At 31.8% G+C, this 10919-nt stretch overlaps 1 protein-coding gene across 1 annotated transcript; it reads left to right on the top strand.

Annotated features, from left to right (window-relative positions):
* Window positions 1–320: 320 nt before the first annotated feature.
* On the top strand, window positions 321–1418 carry LOC123210686 (putative F-box protein At5g55150). The gene has a single exon (XM_044629171.1). The coding sequence runs from the start codon at window positions 321–323 to the stop codon at window positions 1416–1418; it is 1098 nt and encodes a 365-aa protein (XP_044485106.1).
* The last annotated feature ends 9501 nt before the right edge of the window (window positions 1419–10919 follow it).

The raw sequence follows: 10919 nt of genomic DNA, 5'->3' as shown, positions 1-10919 counted from the left end.
ATTTTAATTCCATTTTATTTTAATTTAATTCAAATTTAATTGACTATGGTTTTGATTTATTATATATATTTTTTCCTATTTCAATCTTTGAAGTCGATATTCCTTGTAAGTCGTAATTTCGAGATTTTTAAAACTAAATCAGGAATAAGTGAAAGGTTATGAGGAAATTCACCCTCTAAATATTGTACTCGTGTCATTTTCAGATATTAAAATCCCAATCTCAGCCTTAATCCAAGCGTATAAACGTTCTATATTTTCAGATTTTAAGCTCCCCATCCAACCCTTTTGAAAGTTCTCTGATCTAAGTCGCCGCCGTTGCCATGGTAGATTGGGCAAATCTGCTTCCTGATGTTTTGCTGGAAATCACTACGCATCTGACGTCGCGTGAGGATTTTGTTGCTTTTGGTTCGGTTTGTTCCTCATGGCGATCTGTTGCAATTATGGGAAAGCCGGGATTTTTACTTAAACTCACCCCATTGCTGATGCTAGCACCGGAGAAGCCCACCTATCAACGCGGGTTTTACAGTTTTTCGGCGGATTTAACACGGTACTTTAATTTACCTGAAGTTAATTCGAGAAGATGTTTATCTTCCAGGGGCTGGCTTTTAACAATCGCTGAAGCAGATTTAAGTATGGCTCTTTTGCATCCTTTTTCACGATTCGAAATTGCATTGCCTCATCCCAAGACTATCAAAGACTGGGAAGATTTTTCTCAAGGCTGTGACCCGACTCTGCAGCATGTAGTTTATATTTCTAAATTTGTCTTATCAACCAATCCCAGGTGCACATCAGATTACCTGGTTATGGTTCTTCATGAATATGGCGGAAAGGTTGCATATTGTAAACCTGGGGATAAATCATGGACCACAATGGAGTCTTCTCGGTCGAATCATGATATCACCTGTTATAAAGGACAGTATTATGTCATTAACACTATAGGTCAAATATTGCAGTGCGATCTCACCACAAACGTTTTAGTAAAAGTTGCACAGATGCCACATTTAAAGTATCCGCAGTCCAATTTATATATAATGGAATCAGCAGGAGCATTGATTGTGGTTGAACGATACTCAGAAACTATTTTGGAAGATGGTCCTTATGGAACTACTGGATTCAAGGTTTTCCAAGTGGATTTGGGCAACAATAAGTGGACTGAGATGAAAGATTTGGGTAATAGAACTCTGTTTTTGGGTTATAATTCTTCATTCTCTGAGGAGGCCTTTTATTGCAAAGCTAATTGCATATACTTTACTGATGATTGTTTTGAAGATTATTTCGACCTCCCCGAGGGAGGAGGGAAGGATATGGGAATATATAACATCCTGGATGGTAGCATTGAACCACATTTTCATTTTGAAGGTAGCTCATACAGTCGTGTTAATCCACCTATGTGGGTTCAAGTGTTAGGTTCAGTTTAAGTTTTCCTAGTTGAATGGAAATAAATATATGGATTTTCATTTGTTGATTATGTCAAACTAGCATAAGTAGTATTATTAACTTTATGCTTTTATGTTTCTTTATTTGGGAGAAATAGTTTGTTTTATGTTATATGGATTTATATATATGTTTCTCTTTATTTTTAGTATCTTTTATTGCATATGTTTTTCATGTTGTCTGCTACTTATGGCTTTTTAAGTTGTTTTACGAGTTGTGTAATCTGCTCTAGTGCTTCCAATGTATATGCAAATTTGCAAATACAAAAAGGGATGTGCAAACTAATTCCAAAATATTGCAGTTTGGTTTGGTTTGGTTTAAGTTGAATAATAATATAGATTGGTTTGAGAAATTTGATATGATGGTTTACGGGTTGTTTATGATCCGTCTGTAAACCTTTGGTTATTTTAATTACCGATGAAATTCCATTAACATCTTTTGCCCCAGTTTGATTCCATATGTTAAATCTCTACTCTCTTCCAAATCGTCTCTCTTCGAAGTCCATTCTCTCATAAATCGTATCTTTCCGAAGCAAGGAGTCTGGTGATGGAAGAATCCAACCAATTGTCGACAATGCTTCCATAAACCTTGCCTGGATTACAAAAAGTCTAAGACGCGGCTGAAGGAAGACATTTTTTCAGTACGTGAACTGACAAAGCAAATGAGGATTTTGCTAGAGAGAGAAATTTGAGAAATCCAACACAATACGCATGCCTTTGCATTTCCCATCATTTGTTTTTATTATTGGATAACGTACGACACTGTACAATGATAATTAAAAACTACAATATAAAACGACACAGCAACAGGCTCTACACACAATAACCATCAAAACGAAACAACAACACACTACTAATTCTAGTTACAAAACGACAGTGCTCAAGGGAAAAAAAAAAAAAAAAACAATTAATGAAACGGTGCGTATCTCACTTATTGGTCACCATCTTCTCACATGCAAAATTTACTTTCACAATTTCTGTGTGAGTTTGATATCATGCAGAAGGTAAGATTTTTTTTGTATTAATCTGTGAATCAATTAAAAATGGATGTGGGTAATCAATTAAAAGTTTTATTCAGTTACGAATCTCTTCTTTACTTAGAAAGTACCGGTGCAAGCAACTGATGTTTGAAAACTTTTAATAGAGAGAGAAGGCATGAAGATGCATAATGTTTTACTAACATACAACATTATACGAATGCATGGTTTGTTTGAATACGTTTCCGACGGCTCTTGAATTTCTCCTTCACATTGATCCTCCGCCTCTGCAACACCGGAGGAGGGGATGCAGATGCCGCCGGAGAAGACGCAAACGACGAGGGAGAAGATGATACAAACGCAGTTAATATGATCCTACAATATTTTTCATCCATTTGACTCATCAATCTATACCCTACTTATATCACATATTATGTAGTACCAGTTAAGTTTCACTTTTTCAACATTTATTCCTTATTGACATGGACTACTGACCCCACAATTTATTTTAATAGGGCTCATCTACCTTTTCTATTAATTTTATTACAAACTAATTGCATAGCCAAAATCCTACTCTTATGAATACAACCTGTTACACCTCTTTGATGCCTTCTCTTACTTCATAAACCGCTGTAATATTCCTGATCCAATAGTCCAGTTTATTGTCAAAATATTATCTAAACACATAATATATCATAGTTTTGTTTTTGGGTTTTGTAATCTAAAACTAATCAAATTCTCTCACCTCTAACCGATTTGAAATACACAAACAGAATACAGACAGACCCAACATCTTTATCGTGTTTTACTAACGTGAGATTTATCTAAAGGTGTCACAAAACCGCAGTCCACATGTTTAGACAAAACAAACATGAAACTAAAATGTAGCGGAAAAATAATAGAGCTAGAGCAAATCATAAATTACCTGCTCAATTGCTTCAAGTCTTATATTCTCTGTCAAAAGTTTCTACACCAAACAGACAGAATTGGTCTTCAGTCAGAAAGGAAACAACATCTAGAATTCATATGATTCATTCAGTTGCTAGGACAATTAAAAGAAAAGTAGTTTACAAAAATACAACATGCTAATATTCATATACGCATCACTGAGAGAAACTATTTGAATCACGGGAATGTTTACTGAAGCTTACCGACGGGACTAAAGGTTTTGAGTCTGCTTGAGACGAACACAATCAGAGCAATCACCGAAACAGAGAGCAACGAGAGGTTCTTGATCCTCTGCCATCGTCGAACTTGATTCATCAAAAACAATCTCATATTTTTGTTTCAACAAAATATTAAGAAAAAAAATATATCCTAACTCTTGCGTAACTTTGTTTCTCTCTTCATTTGTTCCCCAGAAAGCACATTTCACGAATTCAAAATCAAGATATTCGAAATTTGGATGGTTACAATATTATTAACAAACATTGAAATCTTCAGATTGTGTTGCATTAAGAACACAAGTTATATATCATTGAGCTCACCGCCCACTCAACTTACTCATAATGTCACTGGAAGAATGAGATGTTAATCAAAAGTATTTCAGCTATACCACTAACGTTATTTGTTGGATGTTAGCATCGATAACACCTAATATGAAAAAGCAACATAAGGTGATGGATGCTAGATCCATCCTATTACATCTTAAAGAATAATTTCTTTATAGTGTAATATTTAAAGTGTGATTTTTCCTAATAACCAAGTAAGTCAATATTACCGCCCATCCTCACAAGCCCTTTTTAATGGCTCACTGCCTAAACACAAAGAAATATTCCAGTTTCCGGTATAGTTGCAGGTTGCAACAACTAACTTGTGTTTTGTTCTCCAAATCCTTTACCAAAATGCAAGATTCTTAATATCGTTTGTGTTATTTGTTTTCTGCATCGAAAATCACCTTTGAGAAATTTAGAGCAAATTTTAAAGCAATAACACACTGTAGGGGACTAATATGCAATATTTGTATCACATTTCTACGATACAAGTCAGGGACAAATAATCAGCAAAATGGAGGACAAGATAAGTTTACTACATAAACTAGAGAAACGGGATGAAAGCCAATGATAAACCAAATCTCAACTGTGAAACAAATAAGGGTTCGGGTTAGGGTACTTGCCAACTTTGTTTGAGGACCAATGAACAGGAGAGACAAAGATATATATAATCAGGACTGTAAATCGTCACTGTCTTTCACAACAACCAAGTAATTGGGCGATTTTCGACGATTCAACAAAAGAGAGAGCAATGGATTTGGAATGTAAATTAATTGTAATCAGGAATTTTTTTATTTTTACAATATTTAAGAAAATAATTTAAATATAAAATTTAAGAGCATTAGCTTTCAACAAATCAATTTGAAAAGCATGCATAAATATTCCAACAGAAACTCAAACTTCATTAATTTAAAACATATATGCACCAAGACTTTCATTAATTTAAAATATATATGTATATACGTATATACACAGCAAGACTTTCATTCATTTAAAAATAAACCGATGTATATAAAACTTTTAATAAATTATAATAAAGCCCTAAACAGTCTTGGCAGTGTTTCCAGCAGCAGCGTTCCCCCGGGCAGCTTATCTACCAATACCAGCAGCTTGCCCATTAGCCGCGGCATAATCAGCAGCAACAGCATCTTTAACAGACAGTAAAACATTATAATTATAAAACTTAACACAATTTTTAGGAATAAACAAAAATTTGGCGTACCCGGATCCTTGCAGTTGTGATCGGCTAAATCTCCCCGCGCTGAAAATTTATTTAAGCATGTCCCACAGATGAACTCTAATGAAGTATGCTTGCTTTTGTTGTGACTTTTCATCGAGTTTTTAGTAAAAAAACTTGAATCGCACTTAACACACTTATACATGTTTAAAGACAATGCTATACGAGAAGAGAGTAAAAGAGGAATAAGAAACTATTGGAATGCCTTGAGAATGCCTTCATAGGCTTCATATATATAGAGACTAGAGAGTGCAGAGTGCATGCTGATCAGACTATGTGCTTCTATTCCGTCAGCCATTTTCTTTTCTTGGACGAGTCTTATGACAAGTGGCAGCTTGGGGAATAAATAGAAAAGAAGGAAAGAGTGGTTGAAAGATAGGCTTACTTCTTTCCCTTATTTCTGCGTATTCAAACTCCAGAGTAAAACATTATCTTCAAAGTGTAGTATTAAAATATTTTCTTACTTGGTAAGACTTAATCCTTCTGTCAATTGAAATGGTGATGCAAACCGTCTAGCTAGTTAATTTAATAATAATAAACAACGTGGGTTCCGGTCAATTTCATATTTATTAATATTTTCTTTAATTTTCATCTCTTACCATAAAATAATATTGTCCACACATCCAAGAATTGGAACTATTTATTAGTTAAAACTTGATTGAAAAATTGTTGGTAAAATCTGATGCTCTTTTTGCTTGGACTCACTCTATCTTCCCATGAAGATTCCTCCAGTGAATTTATGTTGTTAAAGACAAAAATTTAATGATATATAATAAAGTTTATATATTACTAATTCACAAAATATATATCATGCAAATTTATTTTTATTTTAATTTCAGATACGGATAATAACAGATTGGTAGGTATACAAGTCTTCATCAACTTATTTGGCATTCTGACTGACTTTCTCTTTGCTTTCCCATTTTCATTGTAACATATTTGCCTTAGTTTGTAATAGCCAGCAAGCTAGGGATTAACAGATTTTATTACTTTCACATATTCATTATTTTTATTTTAATTTCAGATACGGTTAATAACAGATTGGTAGGTATACAAGTCTACATCAACCTATTTACTTTTGCTTATGGATTTTATTACTTTCCCATTTTCATTGTACCATATTTGTCTTTGTTTGTAATAGCCAACAGACTAGGGATTAACAGAATTGCCAGATAATCAATTCTTATCACTGTTTCTTCTCAATCCAGTCCAATCAAAATTAATGAAATGTGAATGCAAGGTACGAGTTTTCTTTTCAACCATTGCTGGCTTATGTTTAACGTATTTTGTGAAAGCCATCAGAAGTATCATAGCCATATAACATTCGATGTTTCTATTGATTTTATTCTCTATCACTGTTCTGCTTATTTCAACAATTATGTGGCTTCTTACGAATTACCAAATGGGAGATTATGGCAAAACGCCTCATCACATCCACAGTTGATCCAAAATCATGCGTCTTCAATAAGAGATGCACTGTAAAAACTTATGGTTATTTGGCAACCATGGAATAATCAAGAGTCAAAGGATCCTTCAAATGAAAATGTCATTGAATAATGTTTTTCATACAAACTGCTGATTCTGATGTTATTCACCCTAAACTTTGCAACTTATCAACAATTAATTTTGCTGAAGCCAAGCACCAATGAGCAGTTAGTTAAGAAAAAAAAAATTAGAAATTTTCAGAAGCATGTTACATTTTTTAAATTCTGTGCCCAGCTTCTCTCAGCAGACATGCACATGATGAAAATAGGAAAAGATAGAAAAGAATAGCTAGCTGTACGAACCTTAGGGATAACAACGGCAGATGCGCCCCGTTCCAGATCTTGGAGACCGTAGAGATTCGAAATGGAATTCTTCACAGAGAAGGATTAAGAAATAATTCTAAATTCAAAAGTTCGATTCGTAGAGAAAGTGAAATGCATTAATTAGTAAAAAAATAAAAGCCCGAAATTTCAGGAAAAATTAAATAAAGACCCTGTCACAACATGAAAGAACCAAAACCGATCAATTCCTAAAGATAGCAACTAGAGCTGATAACCTGTAAGATCAATTTCCAGTAAGAACCGACGTTGAAACTGATCTAAAAGAGTAAATGTTTGCTATAATAAAGCTTGTGACATTAAAATAAAAGAACATACCTTGTGAATTGGCCATCACAAGATTAATTAAAAATAACTATAAGATCATAGAAATACTTGTAACATATCACAAAACAGTGGAGATAAAATCCACATTTGCCAAAAATGCACCATTGGAACATCTTCTCGCCTTGCACTATCAACAACAGCACAGACACACTACATGACACCTACTGTCCATACAAACAGTGCTAGAGGAGGGACTGCAAATATTCACAATATCAAAACCTGATTTTCCTCCTAAAAATAAACCAACAGCTTCTCATGACGGAAATGACAAATGAGTGAGACACATTAGGTTACATTTGATAATACAACTGTGAAACAAAATAGAAAATATTATTTTCGTCTTCTCAGCTAACAAATAGAGTTTATTTCAGAAAGTAAAAAACCCTAAAAAAAATTCTATGATGTCATATTGCCTAATATACTTAATGAAAACAGAGATGGACAATTTCCTGGTGACAATTAATCTACATTCCAAATCCAAAGTTGGTAAGTACCCGAACCCAAACCCTTATTTGTTTTATAGTAGAGATTCGGCTTATCATTCGCTTTCAACCCATTTCTCTGGTATATAATTTATTTTAGTTAGCAATAAAGTGGTTAGTTGTCAATTTTTACTATCTTTTTATATAGAGTAAATTACAATAAATTCAAACGCAGTTACAATTATTAATAACATTTAAGATGGAATGGAACCTTTGCCATAACTTTAATAACCATTACCCAGTATTACAGAGTCAAGAGTCTTCTGTAAAAGTGATTCCTATACCTAATTGTTGTCCCTTAGAATATGTGCCCACAACATGCAATTTTTTGCGCGTCGAAGATACTGGCTTCTATGGTTAATAAGTGAGATTTATCTTCTGTAATTGAAAATTTCAATTATAAGGAACCCATGAGTTTCTTATAGATGTGATATTGGGTCAAGTCAGACCGAGCTTAATTTGGTGCAACTTATTATGTCATGAATTATGTTGCATCGGTTTAGCTCAATATCAAGGTTTGCGACATAACCTATAGCTTATGGTTGTGCTTTCTTTGGTTTTTTGACAACTTGGCCCGCATACTTTATGGGTCGTGTTAAGTTACCCGTAAGCTTTCTCCACAGCTCTCGACATAGCTCTTTATAAAAGTAGGCCTTGATAGGACCCGCAAGTTGGCTGATCATGGCCCCCCAAACCAAGATTTTTATCCTCCGGTCGACATGACATATTGCCAAGTCTAACTTCTAGAGAGTTTTCTTATCATAGATATCATGCATGACAATTGCATATATATTAACTATTATTTATAGTGAGGCAATCAAATTTTTCACTTATGATTAAAGTTTATTTCTATGTACTTTCTGTTTATAAAATTTTCATCATGTTAACATGGTTTATTTTATTAGACAAAACTGTTATGTTGGGAAGATCAATGGTGAGAACGAATTTCAATTGTTGTAAAAAGAAAAAAAAAATTTGAAATTTAATTTAAAATTTTTTTAATTTTTTAAATCAAAAGAGAAAATAATATAAGTTTTAAAAATATAACAATAAAATAATAATTTTATCTCTTATAATTAATAATTTTAATTAAATTTAAAAACTTATAAATAAATATTTAAATTTTTAAAATTCCATATAAATATATATTTGGGAATGGCCAAACCTTGGTGGGATTAAGTCTCTTGGGCTTTTATAAAAGAGTATCAGACTGTGCAAGCACATGAACACCAGGCAATCTACTCAAATCTCCTTTTTCATTTTTGCATTTTTTTTCAACATTTTTACATTTTTTATTTACCAATTTTGTTTTAAAAAATTATTATTTTTAAATTTAAAATAGGTATAAAATGATATTAATACTAATGACAAGGTTTTTGGATTTTTCAAATTGAAGGTATAAAACTTTGTCTTTGGGTGGGATTGTTGGAATAAGTCTTTTTAAGTGATTATCTATGTGATAGTCAAATTGTATACTATATTTTGTATCAAAAATTTAATTTTTTTTGTATCATATATCTATTATATTGTATAATATATATATTTTAAATAAAATTATAAAATATATAAAAATTAAATTAAAGTTTTCTTTTTTAATATTTCTCATTTTCTCTTCCACCTCAATTTAATGTTATAAATGTTTCAAAACATAAATAAAAGACTAAAATTATTTTATCAAATTGTTACTTGTTTAACGGAAAAAGAATATAGATTAAAAATTATATTTAAATTTTATAATGTAAAATAAGTTATGTAATAAAAAAATAAATAGTAATATGTAGTTATTTATGTTAAATATTATATATTAAATATTTAATTATAATAAAAATATCATTTTTGTTTTACAAAAGAAAACAGATTTTGATTGAGTGATCCGATTTTTGAGTTATATCTAAAAGAAGTCGATTTGGTTTGAGAAATCAACTTAACTTGATTTAGTTTGGTTTGAATTTGATTAATTCATATTCCGATTAAGATTTTGTGTTCATCTTTTTAATCAAGTTAAACTCGACCTAAGAGGATGTGTTATATCATATGATAAACTAATTATATCTTTCCATTTTTTATTTATATTATATCATATCATATAATACATATAAAATAAAATTCATCAGAAAAAATCCAGGGATTCGGATGTTCATGCGGGCGAGCTAAGTTGGTATAAATACAGTTACATTAAAAGCATTGGATTACCCATTTCCCTCCCTTTTACTTCTTCTTCCTTGTTCCTGTTTCTTTTAAAAGCACACACCGAAACCTCTGAATATCTCTCCGGTGAGTGCCCTCTCTCAAACCAAGTTTTAAATTTCTTTTTCTTCCTTCGTCCATACGCACAGTTTTTTTTTTTTTTTTTCTTATATAAACTGTTTTCATCTTTTTCTTTTAACAGTTTCTTGGAGCTTGGCCATGGCGCTTGGTAACTTAAGTTTACAGCTGTATTTTATTCTAAAAATTCTGGTTCAGAATTGCTTTTCTTGGTTTAATTTTCTCTTCTTCGGAATATCATTGTGTTAAAAATTTTAATAATATTGTTTTATTCTAAATTTTTTTATTCAGAATTGCATTCATGATATATTCTGTATTTCTTGGTTTAATTTTTTTCTCTTGGGAATCTCGTTCAACTTTTTTTCTCTTGGCAAAAAGTTTAACAAGCGCAGATTCCGTAACCACAAAAATTTGTAGTTTTCCTGTGAAAATTGTCTTAATAAGTTTTGAACAGGTGCCAGATGTTCTGAGAATTAAATATGAGAATTAAATTTTTTTTTTTTTAGTTTATTTAGTTAGAGTATGTAGAGCTATTTTCACATAATTATAATCTATGAATTATAAGTTGGTATCAATTTTTGTGCAAACTTGGTAGTTCGGGTTGAGTAATGGTTCCATAATTATTTTGTGATGTTTTTGTGTAATAATGAATTAGAAATTAAAATTACTACCTCCCAATTTTTTTTTTCTAGTCATCATCTTTGTTAATTGGTATCAGAGTCTATTGGATCTTATGACGTTTGCAGATGGAGGAATTTTTAAATTGTGCTGGAGTTTGGTATGTCATACAGGATGGGTGTGAAATAGGAATACAGTTAACTACTGTCAAACATAGAGAATCGGAGAAAAATCAAGCTTATGATCAACAAATTCATTGTTTTA

This window comes from Mangifera indica, chromosome 3, assembly GCF_011075055.1.
Source record: "Mangifera indica cultivar Alphonso chromosome 3, CATAS_Mindica_2.1, whole genome shotgun sequence".
Taxonomy (NCBI): Eukaryota; Viridiplantae; Streptophyta; class Magnoliopsida; order Sapindales; family Anacardiaceae; genus Mangifera; species Mangifera indica.
Note: the sequence above shows the minus strand (reverse complement) of the source record. Positions and strands in the feature narration are given on the sequence as shown.

Excerpts from the sequence above, each read along its gene's own strand:
- LOC123210686 (XM_044629171.1), top strand. The coding sequence starts at position 321 with ATGGTAGATTGGGCAAATCTGCTTCCTGATGTTTTGCTGGAAATCACT.